The sequence below is a fragment of the Leopardus geoffroyi genome, chromosome D1 (assembly GCF_018350155.1).
Source record: "Leopardus geoffroyi isolate Oge1 chromosome D1, O.geoffroyi_Oge1_pat1.0, whole genome shotgun sequence".
In the NCBI taxonomy this organism is placed as follows: domain Eukaryota; kingdom Metazoa; phylum Chordata; class Mammalia; order Carnivora; family Felidae; genus Leopardus; species Leopardus geoffroyi.
The window spans coordinates 4216577-4241219 of record NC_059329.1 but is presented as its reverse complement, the minus strand read 5'-3'; the positions used below and the strand labels follow the sequence as shown (position 1 = coordinate 4241219).

At 37.3% G+C, this 24643-nt stretch overlaps 1 protein-coding gene across 3 annotated transcripts in view; it reads right to left on the bottom strand.

Moving 5' to 3' along the window:
- The window catches only part of LOC123600589 (guanylate cyclase soluble subunit alpha-2-like), a 104908-nt gene that overhangs the window by 28025 nt on the left and 52240 nt on the right, over positions 1–24643 (bottom strand). For all 3 annotated transcript variants that reach the window (XR_006713665.1, XM_045482646.1, XM_045482645.1), the window contains exon 2: positions 9454–9608. Coding sequence is in view for 2 of the 3 variants with exons in the window: in XM_045482646.1 (XP_045338602.1) it covers positions 9454–9608 (155 nt within the window). In the remaining variant the exon portion in view is untranslated. The remainder of the gene's footprint in view (positions 1–9453; positions 9609–24643) is intronic.

Sequence of the window (24643 nt, the reverse complement as noted above, 5' to 3'; positions counted from 1 at the left end):
ATTTACATGGATGTCAAAGGTCAGTAAGACCACCTGCTCTTCTGAAGCTTGGGAAGGCAAGGTGAAATAGCCAAAGGTTAGGAGTCCACAGTATAACTAAGCTGTGCTCCCAGCAATGCAATGGGGGTAGGATTACCCACTTTCAATCAATGGAGTGCTGCCCCTATGTACCACCTGATCTGTTCTCCTTTCCACCATCTTCGTCATTTTTAAAGCACAAATCTGGTCAAGTCACTCTTCTGCTTAAAAGACTTCAATATACTTCCTCGCACTTGGCATTAGGCTGAAACCTCTTAACATGATGTACCAGCTTCATTTTAGCCCACTCCTCCTCTTGCTCCAATACTGTAATTGGGGTTTCTTCACCTCAGCACTAGTCTGTTTAAATTAATTTGTTTTGTTCAGGTACATTTATCATCTAGTCTCTGATCTTGTCCCTGAGGGTAGAGATGGTTTTTATGCTGTTTATCCTTATAATGTTAGTGCCTATCATACTGCTTGGAATGTAGGAGGTTCTCAACAAATGTTTGTTGAAAGAAGGGAAGGAGGAGGAAACGCAGGGAAAGAGGAAGGAAAGGGTTTTTTTTTTTTGTAAAATAGAATAAAAGTAAAATATTTGCATAAAGTATTAGTAGGAATGACAGGATTTGGGCCCAATCAGAAAAAATACCTTTTAGAATCTATCCATGTGGCAGCTCAATGTGTCTGACCATGGCTCCACTTGTTTTCTTTGGTGGGGGGATGGAGGTAGACAGTAACAGAATAAAATGTTTTGGTTGAAATGATTCAAGCCTGAAGACCTTATTGACCACCGAGGATCATCACAAACTCAATGTGAAAAAGATTATGATAGAAACAGCACCCAAAGGCACAGATCCTGTGTGGCTTGCAAGGTTTCCTTACCGCTTATGTGTAAACAAAGCCAGCTAGATCTATCCTGTCTCAGCTCAGGGCACGAACTCCTCAAACAGTTAATCCATTCTTTACATGTCATTTTTTAAAATAGAAAAATTTTAAGATGGAAACTGTCAAATCATCTGTAGTATGCCCAGAATTGTGTTAGAAAAAAAAAAATGGAAGAAATTTAAAAGAGGCAAAACCCTTATATAAATACCCTTTAAATGACAGGTAGTTCTTATGCAACTTTTGAGTTTATATTTGAAATTTCAGTTCCCTTTCTCATCACCTCAGAAATCTGCATATATATCTTTCATCTAAAAGACTAACCTCTCTCTCTACAGATATATCAAAAGGTTCAAAATATCACCATTTTGTTTATCATTATCTATATATTCACATTTTCTGTCTCAGGGTGTTTGTTTTAGATACAATTTAAAACCCAAGGGAAATTTAAATTTTTTTTTTTTCAACGTTTATTCATTTTTGGGACAGAGAGAGACAGAGCATGAACGGGGGAGGGGCAGAGAGAGAGGGAGACACAGAATCGGAAACAGGCTCCAGGCTCTGAGCCATCAGCCCAGAGCCTGATGCGGGGCTCGAACCCACGGACCGCGAGATCGTGACCTGGCTGAAGTCGGACGCCTAACCGACTGCGCCACCCAGGCGCCCCTAAGGAAATTTAGAGAAGATAGCAAAGTAAGAGGACCCTGAGCTCCCCTCAGCCCAAGGACATGCTAAGACAATGGCTACATCTGCACAACTGACTCTGGAAACAGCCTGAAGACTGGCAGAGCAGACCCTGCACAACTAATCCCAGAGAGGAATGAAAAGGGTAGGAGCGGTGGAGCTACAGTTGGGAACCAAACTTCCAGTGAGACTAACTATAAATGGAAGGTATGTCACAAGCATAGAGGGCAGTAGGAAACTCAGCGTGGTAACTCAACCCTGAGAAACACCACAGAAGCAACAGTTTAAAAGAGCTTGGATATATGTGAAGGAGATTTATTTACTAATCTTGGAATGTGTTCTGGAGGGGCAGAGATCTTCAAGAGATTTCTTGAGGAAGAAGAGTGCTGGTGGGCATCATTTTTCTTCTCCTCCCCCAGCCTAGGTAGCTGGAAACTTGCAGGAGCCAATGATAACACTCTCCATCTACCTTGCTAGCCCTATGCACCCAGCTTTCACATTCCTTTCTGGCTACACTGATCCAACCCACTCAACTTAGCAGACATCACTCCAAAGCAGCTCCTGCATTGCAACACCCTGTAAGCAGCTCCAGCAGGGACAAGTACCACTCCAAAGTGACTCCTGCCCTGGGGAAGGGATAAGATAACCACACACCCCAGTGCCCTCAGTTCCAGCATCCTGGCCTCTTAGCTGTCTGCTGGGGGAGTAAGCCCTGCCATTCGGTGTTCCAATAGCTGTGGCAGAGATGCTAACTGTAGACCACTGGCCCCATTCACCAATAACAGTCTCGGAGACTTGCAGGGAGAAAGCCCTGCCCTTTGATGTACCTGCAGTTCTGGCACAAATCCCAGCTGCAGACAGTCAGCTGGACTTTTAACCCTGCCCACTAATGAGCCCACAGCGGCCTCGGGCCTCTCAACATTGAGGAAACTAACCACCCCCCCACATTCACCACCCAATAGTACACCAACAGCAAGCAAACCTAGTCATTGCAACAGGCCTGGATACAGACAATCATGGCTCAGCCAAAATGGGACGTGCATGCAGCCCACAGAGGGGACATTCCTGGAGCAAATGGCTCTGGTGACCAGGGGGACATTACTATAAGACACCACATGCCCTCTTCTACACAAGGCCGCTACTTTAAAGACCAGGAGACACGGCTGACATAATACATAGAAACAAACACAAAGAGTCGTGCAAAATGAGATGAAAGAATAGGTACCAGATGAAAGAACAAGATACTACCACTGAAAAAAACTAGATGAAACAGAGATAAGCAATATGCCTGAAAAAGAATTCAAAGCAATGGTCATAAAGATATTCAGAGGATTTTGGAAAAGAGTGGATGAAATAAGTGAGAATTTCAACAAGAAGAAAATAGAAAACATAACCTCTCAGAGATAAGGAATTCAATTAATAAAATAAAAAATATACTACAGAGAATCAATAGCAGACGAGAGGATGCAGAAAAATGGATCAGCAAACTGTAAGACAATGTAATGGGAAGCATCCAAGCTGAACAAACAGCAAAAAGAAAAAGAAATAACAATAAATGAGAAAAGGTTAAGGGAACTCAACAACATCAAGTGTAATAACATTCACGGTATAGGGATCTCAGAAGGAGAAGAGATAAAGAAGGAAAAAAAAAATTATTGGAAGAAATAATAGCTGAAAACTTCCTGAACCTGGCGAAGGAAACAGACATCCAGGTCCAGGGAGCAGAAAGATCCCAGGAGGCCCACAAAATGACAAATAATGATTAAAAGAGTAATAAGTAATGATAAAGAGAAAATCTTAACAGATGCAATAAAAAAAAAAAAAAAGGTTCTATACAAGTGAAATTCCACAAGGCCATCAGCTGACTTGTCAGCAGAAACTTTGCAGGCCAGAACCGAGTGGCATGATATACTCAAAGTGCTAAAAGAAAAGAAACAAAACAAAACTACACTAAGAATACTTGATCCAGCAAGGCTATCATTCAGAACAGAAGGAAAGATAGTTTCCCAAACAAAAGTGAAAGGATTCATCACCTTTAAACCAGCCTTATGTAAAGTTTTTTTTTTTTTTTTAGCATTTTTTTTTTAATTTTTTTTTTCAACGTTTATTTATTTTTGGGACAGAGAGAGACAGAGCATGAACGGGGGAGGGGCAGAGAGAGAGGGAGACACAGAATCGGAAACAGGCTCCAGGCTCTGAGCCATCAGCCCAGAGCCCGACGCGGGGCTCGAACTCACGGACCACGAGATCGTGACCTGGCTGAAGTCGGACGCTCAACCGACTGCGCCACCCAGGCGCCCCTTATGTAAAGTTTTAAAGAGAATTCCTTAAGTGTAAAGGAAAGGATATAATTAGAAATAAGAAAATTATGAAAGGGAAAATTTACACAGGTAAAGCAAACATATGGTAAAAAAATAGATTAATCACTTAATAAAGTCAGTATGGAGGTTAAAACACAAAAGTGGTAAAAATCAATTGTATCTACAAAAATTAGCCAAATACACAAAACGAAAAGATGTAAAATGTGACATCATATACATAAAACATGGAGGGTGAGTAAAAATTTAGTGCTTACAATGTGTTTGAACTTAAGAAACTATCAACTTAATTTAGACTGCTAGATACTGAAGAAGTTATAATGAACACAGCAGTGCCTGGGTGGCTCAGTTGGTTAAACATCTGACTTCGGCTCAAGTCATGATCTCATAGTTCATGGGTTTGAGCCTTCTGTCAGGCTCTGTGCTGACAGCTCAGAGCCTGGGGCCTGTCTTAGATTCTGGGTCTCCCTCTCTCTTCCCCTCCCCCACTTGCACTCTGTCTCTTTCTCTGTCTCAAAAATTAACATTAAAAAACATTCAAAAAAGAAGTTATATATGAACACAATGGGTAACAACAGATCAAAAACCTATAATAGTTATACACAAAAAAATAGAAAGCCAAGCATAACACTAAGCAAAGCCATCAAACCACAAGGGAAAAGATCCATTGAAGAAACAGAGAAGAACTATAAAAAAAAAAAAAAACCAGAAAATAAGTATATACCTACTAATCACTACTTTAAATGTAAATGGTTTTCATACTCCAATCAAAACATATAGGATTACTGAATGGATTAGAAAACAAGACCCATCAATGTGCAGCCTACAACTATCTCACTTCAAACCTGGAAACACATACAGACTAAAGGTGAAGAGATAAAAAAAAAAACATATGCAAATGAAAGTGCACAAAAGGCCAGTGTAGCAATTCTTATATCAAAATAGGCTTTAAAACAAACAGTGTAGCAAGAGACAATGAAGCGCACTATATAATGATAAATAGAACAATACATCAAGCAGATGTAACAATTGTAAATATCTATGCACACAACATAGAAACACCAAAATACATAAAGCAAATATTAACAGATATAAGCAGAAACTGACAGTAATACAATAGTAGTAGAGGGCTTTAACACCCCACTTACATCAATGGATAGATCATCCAGATATAGTATCAACAAGAGTGGCTTTGAAACACACATTATATCAGATGAAGCTGACAAATATACAGAACATTCCATCCCCCAAGAGCAGAATACAAATTCTTTTTAGGTGCACATGGACTCTCCAGGATACAACAGATGATAGGACATAAAGTAAGTCTCAGTAAATATAAAAATATTGAGCTCATATCAAGTATGTTTTCCAACCACAAAAATATGATACTAGAAATCAATTATAAGAAAAAAAATCTGGAAGAAGCACACCAATATGTGGTGGAGGAGAAACAAAATGCTACTCAACAATGAATGGGTCAACCAAGAAATCAAAGAAGAAATCAACAAACACCTGGAGACAAATGAAAATGAAAACACAACAGTCCAACACCTTGGCATACAGCAAAAGCAGTAAGAGGGAATTTTATAGTAACCAGGCCTACTTCAAGAAATAAGAAAATTTTCAAATAAAGAACCTAACCTTACACCTAAAGAAACTAAGAAGAAAAGAAAGGACAAACAAACCCAAGGTTAGAAGAAGAAAATAAATAATAAACACCAGAGCAGAAAATAACAAAATAGAGACTAAAAGAATAATTGAAAAGATCAATGAAACCAAGAGTCAATTTTCTAAAAAAATAAAATTGATAACACTTTAGCCAAATTCATCAAGAAAAAATGAGAGAGGTTTCAAATAAAATCATAAATGAAGGAGAAGAAATAGCAACTGACACCAGAGAAATACAAAGGATTATAAGAGCATATTATGAAAAATGATATGCCAACATAGTGGACAATTTACTCAAATGGATAAATTACAGAAACATATAATCTTCCAAAACTGTATCAGGAAGAAATAGAAAATGTGAACTGAGTAATTACTAGTAATGAAATTGACTCAGTAATCAACCAACTTCCTAATCCATCATACAAGGCCAGTATTACTGTGATACCAAAACCAGACCAAAAACCTAACAATAGCAGAAATGCAAAACAAACAAACAACTAACTACAGGCCAACATATATGATGAACGTAGCTGTAAAAATCCTCAAAAGATTGGCAAGCCTAATTCAACAATATATTAAAATGATCAGTGACCATGATCAAGTGGGTTTTATTCTAGGGATGTAAGGGTGTTTCAGTATGTGCAAGTCAATCAGCGTGACAAATCACATTAACAAGAGAAAGGGTAAAAACCATATGTAAAGATATACAGATACAACATTTGATATTTTCAACATCCTTTTCTGATAAAAACTCAGTGAAGTATCTCAACATAATAAAGACTGTACACAGCAAATCCATAGCTAACATCATATTCAATGGTGAAAAACTGGGAGACTTTCCTCTAACATCAGGAACAAAATAAGGGTTCCACTCCTCCCACTTTCATACACTGGAGTTCTGGAAGTCAGCCATCGTAATAAGACAACAAAAAGAAATGAAAAGCATCCAAATTGCTAAGGAAGCAGTAAAACTGTCACTCTTTATAGATGACATGTTGCTATATATAGAAAACCCTAAAGGAACCACCAAAAAACTATTACAAGTGATAAATGAATTCAGTCAAGTTGCAGGATACAAAATCAATATAAAGTATGTGTTGCATTTCTATACCGAAATGTAAAAGTAGCAGAAAGAAAATTTAAGGACACAATCCAATTTACAGTTGCGCCAAAAGGATATAATAATTAATCAAGGAGGTGAAAGACCTAATCTCTGAAAACTATAAAACATTGATGAAAGAAATTGAAGATGAAACAACAAATGTAAAAGTATAGCATGCTCATGGATTTGAAGAATTAGTATTGGTAAAATGTCCATATTACCCAAAGCAATATATAGATTAAATGCAATCTCTTTCTAAATACCAACAGCATTTATCACAGAACTAGAACAAATAAAATTTTTCAAGAACCACAAAAGTTCTCGAATAGCCAACGCCATCTTGAGAGAGAACAAAACTAGAGGTATCACCGTCTCGGATTTCAAGGTATATTGCAGACCAATAGCAATAAAAACAGGATGTACTGGCATCAAAAGAGACACACAGATCAATGGAACAGGATAAAGAGCCCAGAAATAAGCCTACTCATATATGGTTGATTAATCTACAATAGAGGAGCAAGAATATATAATGGGGAAAAGACAGTATTGTCAAAAAATGTTTTTGAGGAATCTGGTAGCTACATGCAAAAGGATGAAACTGGACAATTTCTTACACCAAATACAAAAGTAATCTCAAAATGGATTAAAGGCCTACTTATGAGAACTGAAACTCCTACAAGAAAACATAGGCAGTAATCTCTTTGACATCAGCCTTAGCAATGTTTCTCTAAGTATGTCTCCTGAAGCAAGGAAAACAAAAGTGAAAATAAACTTTGGACTACACCAAAATAAAAAGCTTTTGTACAGCAAAGGAAACAATGAAGTGGCAAAATGAAAGCAAAATAAAAAGGCAAAGGCAACTTACTGAATAGAAGAAAATATTTGCAAATGATCTATCTGATAAAGGGTTAATATCCAAAATAGATAAAGAACTTATACAACTCAACATCAAATAACAATCTGATTAAAAATGGGCAGAGGATCTGAATAGACATGCAGATGGCCAACAGATACATGCAAAGATGCTCAACATCACTAGTCATCAGGAAAAAGACAACAACAACAACAAAAACCAACACCCCCCCCAAACAACAACAAAACAAATAATGAGACATCACTTCACACCAGTCAGAATGGCTAGTATCAAAAGGACAAGAAAAAACACATGTTGGAAAAGATGTGGAGAAAAGGGAACCCTTGTGCACTGCTGGTGGGAATGTAAAACGGTGCAGCCACTCGAAGATAGTGTGGAGTTTCCTAAAAATATTAAAAACAGAAGTACCATATGATCCAGTAATTCCACTACTGGGTATTTACCCAAAGAAAAAGAAAAGACTAATTCAAAAAGACATGCACCCCTATGTTTACTGCAGCATTATTTACAACAGCTAACATATGGAAGCAACCTAAAGTGTCCATCAAGCGATGAATGGATAAGTATGTGGTATACATATACAGTGGAATATTATTCAGCCATTAAAAAACAATGTGCTTTTGCCATTTGCAATAACATTAATGGACCTAGAGTGTATGACACTAAATGAAACAAGTCAGACAGGGAAGGACAAATGCCGTAGGATTTCACTTGTATGTGGAATCTAAAAAGCAAACAAACAAAAAAAAGAGACAAACAAACTGATGTTTAAATACAGAGACCAAACTGGTGGTTGCCAGAAGGAAGGTGGGTGGGGGAATGGGTAAAATAAAGAGGATTAAGAAGGATTAAACTTCCAATGTGAAATAAATAAGTCACAGGGATGAAAACTACAGCAGAGGGAATATAGTCAATAATACTATAAAAACATTTTATGAAGACTTATGTTGACTACACTTATCACGTGAACACTGAGGAATGTATAGAATTGTCAAAGCAGTATGTTACACATTTGAAACTGAAGTATATTAATTATACTTCAGTAAACAATAAATAATAAAATAAAGGAGAATCAATGGCCACTATTTCCACTCTACAGTTTTACAATACGATTTCTTAGTTATCCAAATCATGGCACTAAATTAGTTTGCACACAGATGCCTAGTGTAAATCCAAAGTATAACATGTAGGAGATAGTCATGTTTTCTTATTCCAGAGAAGCCCACCCTATCAATGCATTTTTCAATAATTCAATAAATATTTATACAGAGATTATATGCCAAACATGTTTTGTAAGTTCTGGGAAGATAATGATGAGCTGAAGCAGAGATCATCCCTGTCCCTGTGGAGTTTAGTATCTAGTGGGTGAGGGGACATCTACCAGGCACAAAATACAGATACGTTCAGCTGTCAGCTGTATGTATCAAGTTAACAAATATGACCTTTAAGAATAAATAGAGTTTGCAGTTTTACTCTGTGCCCAGTATATATTTATCTTTAGAGAATTATTATTTATCTTAATTATTCCAAAGAAAAAATGTAGACAAAATGTCTTTTCTATCTCATTCCTTTGGCTTTTATAAATACTGAGGAACATTTTGGAAATGTGAAGACTCCTTGTGTGATGCAGCCACTTAACATTTGTTCTCTTGTCAGAAGGACAATGACTATGGAAAATGACAAACCTGTGTTTTCTCTCAGCCAAGTCAGGCTCTTCATGCTTACTCATGATGCAAATAAACGTTTGTGTCGCAGTTGCTATCTTTCAGACTGGGTGCATCTATTCATATTACCTCAGAGAATGAAAGGATCAAAAACAAAAAATACAGGGTCTCACAAATGACAGGATATCAGCTCAAGGCAATGTCAACGACAGGAGGAGGTGGAGGCCAGAGAACACTTACTGGTAAGTGGTAGGGCTGACGTTGATGCGCCGAGGGTGACTTCCTGATTCGAATTTGCTTGCCAGAGTGACATTATTTCCAAACAGGCAATATCGTGGCATTCTTACCCCAACAACTCCAGCGAGCACAGAACCTGAGTGAATGCCTATCCTCATCTAAAAGAAAAAGAAAGAAAAATGAAAAGGATATATTTATGTTTTTCTTTTGGTATGCAATTCTTTTAAGGAGAGGTACTACTGCTAATTATGTAAGCCACCGAACTAGGATCTCCTCAAAGACAGAAAGTTGGTCTTGGTCATCTTTGTGAACCTGATATCTGGACCATTATAGTGGCAGTGAACATGAATACTGTGGAATAAAAAATAAATTATAGGAAAAAATAGTATTTAATTAGCTACAGAAATCTGGTTATACTACAGGTCAGATCACCTTTCATTTGTACACATGTTCTAACACATAAAAAATTTATTATTTGCCCTCCATTTACTCTCACATACAACCCTATTTTTTCCTTCATAAAATTAAGCACAATTATAAATTAAATATGTACATTTCTGTTTATTTTGTTTAAATGTTGGATTGTCCTATGAGAGAAGTATCCATATCTTTTTTCTTATTGCTGAATATTCAGTACTTAATACTATACCTAGAACAAAGTAGGTCCTCAATGGTAAGTGATAAATGTTGAATAAGTTGTCAAAACTCTTCAACATTGTATCAAAATGGAGTTATAGAGAATTTAACCCTTGCACCAGTCAAGAAGTATCTATTGAAAACCCTGAAAAATAAATTAAGGGCTGTATATTTTACACTCTGTGAATCTGATAACTGTTAGTCTGTCCCATGCCTTGGAGGAGTCCTCAATGTGAAGTCAATATAAACTTCAGTGTGATTACAGCAATGAAGTTGCATGTACATGGTCTACACCAAAATAGGTGAAGCTAATGTTGACCAAGTGGGGAATGGGATCCTTAGTCCCAGGGGAATGTGGAAGAGAGGGAAGCAATCTGACCCCTAGGAGCTACTATGTAAGTAAAGTGTCACTCCTTCACTACCATGTCTCCTTCTGTCCCTATAGTTGTGAGGACAAAAAGTCATTCTGAGACTAGCCTTTGTCATAGAACTGGAGACTCCTGCATACATCAACTATTGGTAAGACAGGCTGAAATCACTGTGATGTAGCTGCATCTCTTAATAACCTCTTCATCTAATTTTTAAAAAGTGATTCTGACATTTATTTTGAAATCCAATACTAGTGAAAGAATAAAGATTTTTCTTTATTCTTTTTTATATTTATATATATTTATAAAGAATAACTTTATATATCTAAATAACTTTATATTTATAAAGAATAAAAATTTTCCCTATTAGTGTGAACATACACCAGTATATATATAAACAGACTAACAGAAGAGGAAGTCGAGGAAGACTTCCATGTATATACAGGTGATTGATATATAATAGAGTTGGCATTTCAAATTAGTGAAAAAAGACGGCATTTCCATTAGGATGCTACAGATCAACTGCGTCTTCATGTTGAAAAAAAATTCCAAGTAAAGATCTTAATTTAAAAGGCACAACTTTACAGCTTTAAAAATAATTGTTTTAATTAAGGTAAAGGTCAATGTGCAGTATAAGTAATACTCTAAAATACAGAAATCCTAAAAAGTATAGATTTTTATTAGTCTCTCAGTAACAGTTCCCAGGTGAGTGGCCCAGATTGTCAGGAAGATCTGTTTGGTCAGGGACAGGTCTTATCATTGTGTTCCTCCTCATGCATCATCATATATTCCTTGTTGGAAAACCTGAAGCTGAGTCAGGAGCACTCCCATGTTCCAAGTCATGATGGGGCAAGATAGATAGTGCAAGCTCAAGGGAAGGGTCATGATGTTGCCATTTAAGGTGCTCTTCATTCCTTTGGGTAGATCCGGACTTACATTTTCTATCAATTTCCTTCGGCCTAAAAGATTTCTTCAAACATGTTTTTAACTGTAGGTCCACTGATGATGAATTCTTTAGCTTTTGTATGTTTGGAAAGGTTTTTATTTTGTCTTCCTATCCAGATATTTTTGTTGAGTATGGAATTCTAGGTTGACAGCTTTTTCTTTCCTTTTAGTGCTTTAGTGATGATGTTCCATCATCTCCTCCTGTATATTGTTTCCTATGAGAACAATGCTGTCTGCTTATATTAACTCCTTCATATGTACTAGATCTCTTTCTGTCTTTTTCTAGTTTTGCAAAATTTATTTAAATAATTTTTTTTAATTTTTTTTTATTTAAAAAAAAATTTTTTTTTCAACATTTATTTATTTTTGGGACAGAGAGAGACAGAGCATGAACGGGGGAGGGGCAGAGAGAGAGGGAGACACAGAATCGGAAACAGGCTCCAGGCTCCGAGCCATCAGCCCAGAGCCCAACGCGGGGCTCGAACTCACGGACCGCGAGATCGTGACCTGGCTGAAGTCGGACGCTTAACCGACTGCGCCACCCAGGCGCCCCTAAATAATTTTTTAATTAATAAACATATTTATTTTTTTTTTGAGAGAGAGACAGAGACTGCACAAGTGAGTGAGGGGCAGAAAGAGAGAATCCCACAATGTGCAGAATGAGAGGGAGAGAGAGAGGGACAGAGAGTGTAGAGCCCAAGCTCATCTGAAGCAGGGCTCAAGATCACCCAATGTAGGGCTCAAACTCATGAACTGTGAGATCATGACCTAAGCCAAAGTCAGGTGCATAACCAAGTAAGCCACCCAGGCACCCCCTGAAGAATTTAGTTATGATTTTCCTTGATGTTTTCTTCATGCTTCTTGTGTTTGGGATTTGTTGAGTTTCTTGAATCTGTGAGTTTGTAGTTTTCTTCAGATTAGGAAAAACTTCAGCTATTTCTTCTTCAGATATGTTTTCTATACACCCCTCTATCCCAGTAACTCCAATTATATGCATATTGGGATACTTGAAGTATTTCCATGGAAGACAGATAATTTAATCATTTAAATTACTTTTTCTGTTTATTTTGGATAACTTCTATTATAACGTCTTCAGATTTATTAATCTCTTCCTTTGTAATGTCTAATCTTTTGCTAACCCCATCCACTGCATGTTTAATCTCAGACATTGTGATTTTCCTCTCTAGAAGTTCAATTTGGGATTTTTCTTTTCCAGGCATCAAATTAACTTTTGAACATATGGAATTTAGTTAAAATAACTATTTTAAAACTCTTGTCTGCTAATACTAACATCTATTAGTCTATTTCAGTTTTGATCGGTCTTTTTCATCATTATGGGTAATATTTTTCAGCTTTGCTGCAAGCTAGTAATTTTTGATTGGATGTTCAGTATCACAAATTTGACTTTGTTGAGTGGGGATATTTTTTAGATCCTTGTACATATTCTTGAGTTCTGTCTATGGATGTAGTCAAGTTCCTTGGAAACAATTCAGTCTTTTCAAGTCTTTCTTTTTAGGATTTGTTAGGCAAGTCTTGAACAGTATTTCATGTAGGGCTAATTATTCTCCACTACTGAGGCAAGAACACCCAGAGTACTGTACCCAGTGGCCATGATTTATGAGGTTCTCAGGTCTTCCCGATGGGAACAGGCAATTTTTTCCAGGTCCTTTGTGAGGGCCAGGAACTTTTTCCTCTAGTCCTTCCAGGTGTTTTTCCCTGTTGAGCCAAGGGAATCTTCTCACATAGAAATAATAATCAATGTTGTGCAGAACATATAGGGAGCTCCTTGGAAGAATGCTGGTGGTCTTTGTGCAACTCTCTCCTTACTGGTTCCCTGTCTGTGACCTCCAGCTTCCTTGGTCTCCCCAGATTGAGCTCCACCTCTCTGACTGCAGGAATTTGTTCGATGCCTCCTGATTTGCTTCTCCTTGCACCACAGTCTGGATGTTCCCAAAGCAACATACCAGGCAAATCCTGTGTCTCATCTTATTTGTTTCCTATCTCTCAGGGATCACTGTTTTCTATTGCCTAGTGGCCAGTGTCATAAAAACTGTTCTATCGTACCTTTTCCTCCAGATTTTTAATTGTTTAAGGTAGAAGTATAAATCCAGTCTGTTATTCCATTTTAAGTGGAAGCAGAAATAGATAGTACTTTAAAAAAACTGTCAACGTTTGTTCATTTCTGAGAGATAGAGACAGACACAGAGACAGAGTATGAGTGGGGAAGGGCAGAGACAGAAGGAGACAGAATCTGAAGCAGGTTCCAGGCTATGAGTTGTCAACACAGAGCCCAATGCGGGGCTCAAACTCACAGATGGCAAGACCATGACCTGAGCCAAAGTCAGACACTTAACCGACTGAGCCACCCAGGTGCCCCATACTTTTTTTTTTTTTTTTAAGAAACCTATCTGAAAAATGTAAGCCTATTTTTTTCTTTTTCTTTTCTTTTTTTTTTGAGAGACAGAGAGAGGTGCTCACACAAGTAGGGGAAGGGCAGAGGAAGATGAAGAGAGAATCCCAAGCAAGCTCTGTGCTGTCAGCATGGAGTCTGACATTGGGCTCCATCTCACAACCATGAGATCTTGACCTGAACCAAAATCAAGAGTCAGACGCGTAACTAACTGAACTACCCTACCCAGGTGCCCCATAGGCCTGGTTCTGATGAGTGATGATCTATTTGGATTTAAAAAGGTAAAGAAGAAGAAAGAAGAAGAAAGAAGAAAGAAGAAAGAAGAAAAAGAAGAAAGAAAGAAAAAGAAGAAAAAGAAAAAGAAGAAAGAAAGAAAAAGAAGAAAAAGAAAAAGAGAAAGAAAACTGCTGAATGGCAATAGTCCTTTTAAACAAGATAATTATAAAGCACCTTCTCTAAAGTTAGAAAGCATTTTGCAATATTATTATATTTCTTTGGGTTTGCTTTTATGAGGCCTATTTATATTAAATTACTTTGTGTAATGAAGGCTTGCCTAAAAAACACCTCAGATGCTAAGATTGTCAGTTTGGACCTGTGATCACTGTATTGATCTGTTTATGCAGGAGGCAAGATACATCTCACAGCCTCTTTACTCTGTGTGTTTTGTTTGAGAAAAAGACTCTATACCCACCACACACTACACAGAAGGCTTGTATAGTTCCACTGCTGCCTCCTGTCAAAAGACCTGAGGGTTTTTTTAATGAAATTATCAGAATTAGAATTATTATAACGTAAAAAATGCTAGCAATAAAAACCCTGATATCCTTGGGCAGGGTGGATGGAGAAATGGTCATTTAAACAAACGATTATCTCTTAGAAGGCACAAAACATCATGCACAAAATATCACCAAACATGCACAAAAATATCAATAACCACACAAATAGCACAAACTTGCTGTCATTGTGTCTATCATACAATGAAACAAAACTCAGAGAATTATTTAATTTTAGAAGGAGATACTATTGAGAAATTATAAACTGAATCATCAGCCTCTCTTTTCTTTTCATTTCTTTTTTTTTTTTAAGTTTATTTATTTATTTTGAGAGAGAAAGAGAAAAAGAATCCCAAGCAAGCTCTGTACTGTCAGCACTGAATCCTGATGCAGGGCTTGAACTCATGAAATCATGACCTGAGCCAAAGTCAGATGCTTAACCAACTGAGCCACTCAGGCGCCCATCTTCTGCATTTCTTTTGACAACTTACTGAGATTTCCCCAAAATTGGGAAGGATAGCAAGAAGTGTTGCCTATGTAAAGAAGGGAATGATTGCCTCACTCAGAATATGTCAGGAACATCAAGCAGTTAGACAAAACAGATACATTCAACTCTCAATGATGAATTTAGATTCCTTTCAGCAAGATTTAACATCATTTAAATAATTTAACCACTCAGAAACATTGGCATCCATCTGCCCAGGATGTCCTCACTAAAGAAGGTCATTTTGCACTAAACCAGTGGTGTTAACTAGGGACATTTGTGCCCTTCAGTGAACATCTGACAATGTCTTGAGACATTTTTTTATTTTCACAACTGGGATGGGGAGCTGCTTCTATTCTTTTCATCTATTCAGTTGAGCTAGAGATGCCTAGGACAGCCTCCCCACAACAGAGAATTTTCCCGTCCAAAGTAGCAATGGTGCAGAATCTGAGAAATGGTGCAGAATCTGAGAAATGGTGCAGAATCTGCCCTACACAGGCTTCTGGCATCCTATAGGTACTTAGTAGACCAGCACACACACGAAATAATAAATGCTTTAATCAGACCAAAGCCTTGATGCCTAACACTAGACTTCACTTTTTAGAGGACATTTATGAAAAAAAAAAAATAGTGTTTGCCCTAGGGATTTATTGAAAAACACAGTAACTTTTGGATCTATCCTGAGGTTAGGATACCTGTTACCCAATCTCCTCTATCTACCTGAAATGTGTGAAATACTGCAAAGCTCTGGGAAACATCAGAGTCCCCACTCATCAAAAGATGCAGTTATTCTCCTAATACTTCACTGATTACTCATCTGCTGAGGCACATAAACAAGTGCATTTTAAGATAATATTTCTCCCACGGTGCCTAAAAATAGAAGGCTTATAGGGTTAGACCTCAGCCAAAACTGGTTTCGTGAAGAAGGAATCTTCGGGTTGGGAGAGCAGCACAGATTCATTACTTGAGCCCTTCATTTTACAAATAAACTCAAGTCGAGGAGCACAATGAAAAAGAGCAATTAGCCCACAGGGGGCGCTCGTGCAAGTTCCCTTCCCATACCTCATGGCGCCCATGGTGGTGTTTATGTGGCAAGGACCCCTTTATAGTTCAGTAAATAGATGGACTAATTCCCGAATGTCCGAATCAGACTGAAACCATGAGTAAGAGGAGTTAGGAGCTAGCAAGTTATGAAAATCAAATACTAATTTGTGTTGAAATAGTCCTGCTGGAGCAAGACAGAATTTCCAAATTAAAATAGGTCTATAGTAGGAAAAAGAAGAAAGACTTCTGTAGAAAGAGCCAGTTATCTGTGTAATCATGTTTGCATTTAAGTATCATTCTTAGATTCATGTAATTAAGATTTTAAACTTTTAAAAATAGTTAATTGGGGCGCCTGGGTGGCTCAGTTGGTTAAGCATCCGACTTCAGCTCAGGTCATTATCTCAGGTTCATGAGTTGGAGCCCTAGGTCATGTTCTGTGCTGACAGCTCAGAGTATGAAGCCTGCTTCAGATTCTGTGTGTGTGTGTCTCTCTCTGCCCCTCCCCCACTTGTGCTGTCTCTCTCTCTCAAAAATAAACAAACATTAAAAATTATTTTAAAAATAGTTAATTAACTGTTTTAATAGCCAGGAGACCAAAACCATTAGTCACATTGTTAAGAAACAGGGAAGAAAACAAGTACTTTATTCTTCTACCAGTATTAACATGCATAAGTTTCATCATAAAATTTTTCACTAATAAAAGGAAATAAATGAAATTGATTTCCACATTTTTGTCTTATTTTATTAATAACCAATATTTCCCTGAGAAGAAAATATCACTTAATGTTTTAAATTCTGATTTTAAAAGGTCAAGATTCTTAGGCTGAATACAATCAACTCATATAACCTCTGTAGGTTTTTACAATTTCTCCTAATTTCTCCATGTGCAGGAAAGCAGGGAGAAATCATCTCAGTAGATACATGGCATTTTTCCTTCTACAACGGGACTCAGACTCCAACTGATGGTGTCAAAATGTCATAGTCTCAAGTAATATGCCTGGACAAATACCACTTTGGCAAAATGTCTGTGTTTACTCTAAACATTACAGAAGTACCACTCATAGATAAATTTCAATTTACAGAAAATACTTGACCAAAAAAAAAAGGTTCTCATCACTGGTATGGTAACATATAATTTCAGACACAAGATACATGGTGACTTTTATAAAATAAAATGGTGACATTTTAAATAACTGGTACTTTAGAGTTAGGGGAGAAAGTGAGTTGGTAATCTTGTTTATGGTGTTTTGGTGGGGAAGGATAGGACCTTACAAAAGATGATTAGGAGGGCATGCCTGGAATCCTACAAAGGGTACCACTGGCAATGTTATCAGATACTGCAGGGGAAGGGGAGGGCACTATGGTTCAACTTCACTGTCACCTTCTCACAGGGCACTGATAACCATGTATTTAAATACATTCGCTGCTAATAAAAGACTTAAATATGACTGAACTTGTAGGAGTATTATTACTAAGGCCTCTAGGTGGAATCTGAAATTTACCTTTGTAAATTCAGAAAAAAATACTTTTAGAATTATTTTTGAAAGGAAGAAACTGATTTAAGGCAGTTGACCTACTTGAGTTAAATATGTGTGTATTTAGGAATAACCAGCATATAATTTAGCAGCTGAAAAACACGGCATTTTGTGCCAGAAATAAGGATGCTGGTAAATCATTAACAAAGTGCTATGCTTTAAACACATACAGAACTGCTCATTATACTAAAGATTAATAGCAGAATTAAAAGTTAAGAATTTTTTTAATTTAAGAAGGTGATTGATACCATCTCCTAAGAGCATTTGATTTTTCATTCTGATATGCAGAGAAGAACTAGAAACCTTTTTCTCTCTTTTTTTTTTAATATTAAATTTATTGTCAAACAGGTTTCCACACCACACCCAGTGCTCTAGAAACCTTTTTCTCAAGAAACATCCAGTCTTTGGCTATCTAACCCATGATGCTAAGGGAATACTTACTTTACAAGTCACATCTATAACATTTATCAAATCGTTCTATTAAATACATCTATATTGTTTATATTGTTTAACTGCACAGGTTGAAATCTCCTTCTGATATCACAAAGGCATTCCTCATTAGTGGCTCATTTATTTATTTATTTATTTTTTAATTTTTTTTTTCAACGTTTATTTATTTTTGGGACAGAGAGAGACAGAGCATGAACGGGGGAGGGGCAGAGAGAGAGGCAGACACAGAATCGGAAACAGGCTCCAGGCTCTGAGCCATCAGCCCAGAGCCTGACGCGGGGCTCGAACTCACGGACCGCGAGATCGCGACCTGGCTGAAGTCGGACGCTTAACCGACTGTGCCACCCAGGCGCCCCAATGGCTCATTTTTTTAATGACAAAGTATGTTAATTGCTAAAACTTCAAAGCCCTTAGAAGTTTCTGTTTTGAGACTACCACTAAAAAATATTGCTACTGACCAATTCTGTTAACTGATGAAAATCATCTGTCAAAATGCGAATCTTAACAAGAGATAATCTGGAGCAAATTTCTAGTCTAAAAGAATCTTTATAGTATTGTGGATTCAAAAAAGTGATTTAAAAAAAGCTGAAATATGTAGAAATGGCATAAAGGGATTTACAAAGAATTCTAATAGTAAGGAGTGGGTATTCATCAATTTATAAATTAATCCATCTAAACTAAAAAATTTATATTATTTTTTTTATATTTTTAATATTTTAATCTATGTAATTGTAACTTATTCTCAAGACCAAGCACCAAAGTCAACCAACAGAATAACTTTCCTTTCAACAGAAATAGCCTGAAAGTTGAGCCCTTTTAATAATAATCTGGAAGATGCACAATTTGAAAGAACAGAAAATCCCTCAAAAGAAATGTAAAATGCAAAATGTGAGAACTCCTTTGCCCTTTGCCCATTCCTTCCCTTCAGCTCCTTTCCCTTCCTTTCCTTCTAAAGGTTATTAGGTAACAATTCAATCTCAAGAACTTGCTAGGCATTGTGGAAGACAGGAAGGACAGAAAGACTCTTCACTTCCTTCAAGGAACCCGAAATCTTACAAAATTAAGGGAAGGTAGAAACCTTATTTCTATAATTTGGCTATTGTTGAGAGTGCTGCTATGAACATTGGGGTACAAGTGCCCCTATGCATCAGTGCTCCTGTGCCCTTTTGGGATGAGCACTGGGTGTTTTATGGAAACCAATTTGGACAATAAATTTCATATAGTATAAAAAAATAAATAAATAAATAAATAAATAAATAAATTGAAAAAAAAAAAAAAGAAACCTTATTTCTTAAGAAAAATGTACATGTGGTCAACAAATATCACCTTCAAGATTTGAGATGTTAACATTACTACTTTACAAAAACTGAAATTAAATTTGAAAATATACGATCTTCCACTTAGATACTACTTAAAACAAATAAAGTACTTAAAACAAATAAAGTTCCTCTATGATAAAATGGCATATATTATGATGTCCATGATTACTGTTGATAACTGAATTTCTTCAGGGAAAATTTAGTTTATTTTATATCTCGAAAGAGTTCTATATCTCAGAAAATGCACTTGATAGATGTGTAAGTAAAAAAAAAATGTTGAGTTTAATTACTAAACATTAATAATTACCCACTTTTATAAGCCATTATCTTTTTTTTTTCTTTTTAAGAATTGATAGCATGGACAAGTTTATCCCCCAAATGAAAGTAAGGTAACAAAATTAAATTCTTGAGTTACAATGTAGAACTCTTGGCCACACATAAGAACCAACTGGGGAGATTTAGAATTGCTGTTTTGGTTCTCACTTCCAGAGGTTTTGATTTAATGAGTCTGGAATGAGACATGGGGCTTTTAACTCCCTCTAGGGTTTCTAACGTGCATCCAAAGTTGAGAACCACCAAGTGTAGGACATCATTTTGGTTTCTGCCGGAGCCAAGTAGTTTAAACAGCCCGACCCTTTCCTGGCAAATGGTTTTAGCCAGCACTGTGTAAATACTTTCATATGCATTCACACATACATAACACCTTTCAGTTTTGAGAAGGAAACACAATATTCTCTCTTGCTCCCAGAAGACAACATTCCTGTATGTTGAAGACTTTTGAAAACAATAAGAATATATGTTTAATTAAAATATTAGCAAATCGTGTAGAACTGTGAATACCCTTCAGACTTCAGGCATTTCAGTTGGTTAGAGACAGAGGTTTCTTTGAGACCTCAGCACGTCTGTTTTTGGGTGGGTGGCAACCCAGGCTCATATATAGTGTTTTATAGAGTCTACATGGCTAGGACCAGTAGAACTGTCAAGAGAAACAAACTCATCTGGGAGTGTTGGTCATTAGAGCAAACCTAGGACAAGCATGGTGGCTGGGATGCAGAGTGCTATAGGCTATGGATGCTGAAAGCAGTGTTGTCTCTTTGGAAGTTGTCATAGACCGGAATCTGACCCATCACTTACTTGCTCAATGATCCTGGACAAATTACTTCTCTAACATCTTGTCATCTATAATGCAGAGATACTGTACCAGCTTAGGTACATACTAAGTGTTGGCTCATATCCAACATGAAACATTAGATTATTAACTTGTACTGGGAAAATATTTTTTAAATCTTCTCATAGTGCAAGGGCTGGGGAATTTCCAGGTTCACAGACCTTATTCCACAGATACAGAAACAAAAGGGTAAATGGCCTACTAAAGAATGCAGCTTGTAAGGATGAGAGTCCAAATGAAAACATAATTCTTATGCTTTCTACCAAACTGGCCCCTGCATCCTAACATCTTGGTATTTCTTTCTCAATTCTTTTTTTTTTTCATTACTATAGACGAAAATGCACAATGATAATTTATATTTCTACAAACCTCCATAAAATCTGCTTAGTTATATAGCAATATCAAAGGAATAAAACTAGGGAAATTATTTTCTGAAAAATTCTTAAAAATATTCTGCAAACTAACACCTACAATAAAATTCAAATACAAAAACCATCATCATAAATAAGCCTAAGGAGACATGACTATTAAATGCAATATGCTATCCTTGATGGCATCTTGGGGGAAAAGGACAGTAGGAGAAAATTAAGGAAATCTGAATAAATTATAGATTTTACTTAATAGTAATGCACCAGGAGGAGCCAAGATGGCAGAACAGCATGTAAGTGTTTTGGTTTTGTTTTTTTTTTGGCATCTTGCATCCATGAAAGACAGCCAGATCAACACTAAACCATCCTGCACACCTAGAAAACTTATTTGAAGATAACACAACAATCTGCACAACCTGAACCACAGAAATCAGCAGGTACGCAGCATGGAGAGGTGAACTAGGGGGGAGAGGAGCCATGGAGGGCTGGGAGCTGTTTTTGCATGCAGAGAGAGGACAGAGATGGGGATGGGGGAGAGTATGGGAAAAGCACCCCCCCCAAAAGCAGCTATAGAAAGTGGAAAAGTGGAAACAGCCACAGGGACTAAACTAAAAAGGGAGAAAGGAGAAAGGAGAGGGTTTAAATACCATTAAGACTATAAACAGGGGGAGTGCAGAGTCTGAAACTCCACAGCTCAATACCTGGCAGTGCTCTGGTGGGAAGGGCTAATCCCCAGGAGCAGAGTGGGGTCCAGGTGTCTTCGGGCCACACAGGGAAAGGCGGTTCCCCTGCTGGGAGGACACCTAATAGAGGCTATGTGACTCCCCAAAGGGAAAGGCCTCAGGGGACCTGGGAGAACAACCACATTCACTAGGGCTGGAACAAGGATGTTAACAGGGAAGCCTGGCGCGAGGTATGTGTTGTGATTTGTCATAATTCCTGAAACACTGCTGCTACACGATCGTGCAGACTTTTTCGGGGTGGGGGGCGGTCTGGCATGCAGCCACTGTTTCTGGGCCTCAGCAGCAGCATGGTCCCGCAAACGTTCCTGGGTGTGACCAGCACCTGGCCATTGCTTGGGGAGACCCTCCCATAGATGGGCAGGACGTGTCAAAGCCACAGTTCCTCAGAAATAAGGGGTGGGGAAAAAGAGCCACATCTGAGATAAAAGTCAGGAGGGAGGCTCTGCCTGGGGCAGGGAGTTGATGGAAGTTGAAGACAAAGGACAGTGTGGAAGTGGAGAGTGGATGGAAGCTGAAGACAAAGGACAGGTGTGTGACTGCTGAAAGGGGAGAGCACAGAATTCTGATACTAGAGACGGGGGTAGCTGGGTGAAGCCATTATCACCACTCCCGTGCATGTGCACACACACCTACAAGCGCCACAACAATCCACCCCAGTAAGCTAAGCAATGCCACCTAGTGGAGAACAGAGCCACTGCACTAAACCCCATCCAACTGGGTGAACCTCGCTCTTCAGGAACAAAAGACTCTCTGCCTGCTTAGTTTATGAACCATAAAGCACTTCATAGTTTGACTTCGAGGGGAAAATGAAGTAATTTCAGTTGTATTTCAGTCGTATTTCAGTTTGTTCGCCAGTCCATCTATTCAATTTATTTTTCTTTGTCTTTTCATCTTTTTCTTTTTTCTTGAATACAGAAAAAGAAAAAAATTATGTTTATTTTCAATTTTTATTAAAAATATTTTTAGTTTTTCTACTTCATATTACTTTTGTGTAAATTTTTCAAATTCTATTTTACTTCCATCATTTCATTTTATTCTACTTTACTGTATTCATTTTTTCAAATTTTCAAACAATTTCCCTTTTTTTTCCTTTTGCCTTTTTTGTCTAATCTATCAAGCCCCTTTCAACACCCAGACCAAAAAACACCTAGGATCTAGCATCATTTATTTGATTTTTTCTGTGTGTTTGTTTTTAATTTTTTAATTTTAATTTTGTTAATTTTAATTTTTTTACCTAATTCCTTTGTACCCTTCAAAATGACGAAACAAAGAAATTCACCCCAAAATAAAGAGCAGGAAGAAATGACAGCTAGGGACTTAACCAACACAGATACAAGCAAGATGCCTGAACCAGAATTTATAATCACAATAATAAGAATAGTAGCTGGAGTTGAAAATAGATTAGAATCCCTCTCTGTGGAGATAAAAGAAGTAAAAGCTAGTCAGGATGAAATAAAAAATGTGTAAGTGAACTGCAATCTAGAATGAATGCCATGGCAGCAAGAATGGATGAGTCAGAACAGAGAATCAGTAACAGAGAAGACAAATTTATGGAGAACAATGAAGCAGAAAAAAAAAAAGAGGGAGACTAAGGCAAAAGAGCATGAGGTAAGAATTAGAGAAATCAGTGACTCCTTAAGAAGGAACAACATCAGAATCACAGGGGTCCTAGATGATGAAGAGAGAGAAAAAGGGGTAGAAGTGTTATGTGAGCAAATCATAGCAGATAACCTTCCTAACCTGGGGAAAGACACAGACATCAAAATCCAGGAAGCACAGAGGACTCCAAATAGAGTCAACAAAAACCAACCATCAATAAGGCATATCACAGTCGAATTCACAAGATACTCAGGCAAGGAAAGAATCATGAAAGCAGCAAAAAAAAAAAAAAAAAGTCCTTAACCTACAAGGGAAGACAGATCAGGTTTGCAGCAGACCTATCCACAGAAACTTGGCAGGCCAGAAAGGTATGGCAGGATATGTTCAATGTGCTGAATCAGAAAAATATGCAGCCAAGAATTTTTTATCAGGCAAGGCTGTCATTCTAAATAGCAGGAGAGACAAAAAGTTCCCCAGATAAACAAACCTTAAAGGAGATTATGACCACTAAACCATCCCTGCAAGAAATTTTAAGGACTCTCTGAGGGAAAAAAGATGAAAAAAACAAAGACCAAAAGCAACAAATACTAGAAAGAACCAGAAACCACCACCAGAAACTCCAACTCTACAAGCAACATAATGGCAATAAATTCCTATCTTTCAGTAGTCACTCTAAACTTCAAAGGACTAAATGCTACAATCAAAAGACATAGGGTAACAGAATGGATAAGAAAACAAGATCCATCTGTATGCTGTTTACAAGAGACCCACTTTAGATCTAAAGACATCTTCAGACTGAAAGTAAGGGGATGGAGAACCATCTATCATGCTAATGTTCAAGAAAAGAAAGCCAGAGTAGCCATACTTATATAAGACCATCTAGACTTTAAAATAAGGAGTGTATCAAGAGAGGCAGAAGGGCATTATATCATAATGAAGGGAAAAATACACCAAGAAGACCTAACAGTTGTAAACATTTATGCACCAAATGTGAGAGCACCCAAATATATAAATCAATTAATCACAAATATAAAGAAACTAATTGATAGTAATACCATCATAGTAAGGGATTTCAACACCACACTTACAGCAATGGAGAGATGATCTAATCAAAAAATCAAAAAGGAAACAATGGCTTTGACTGACATGCTTGACCAGATGGACTTAACAGACATATTCAAAACATTTCATCCTAAAGCAGCAGAATATACATTCTTCTCCAGTGCACATGGAATGTTCTCCAGAATATACCACACACTGGGACACAAATCAGACCTCAACAAGTACAAAAAGATCAATATAATACCATGCATATTTTCAGACCACAACGCTATGAAACTCGAAATAAACC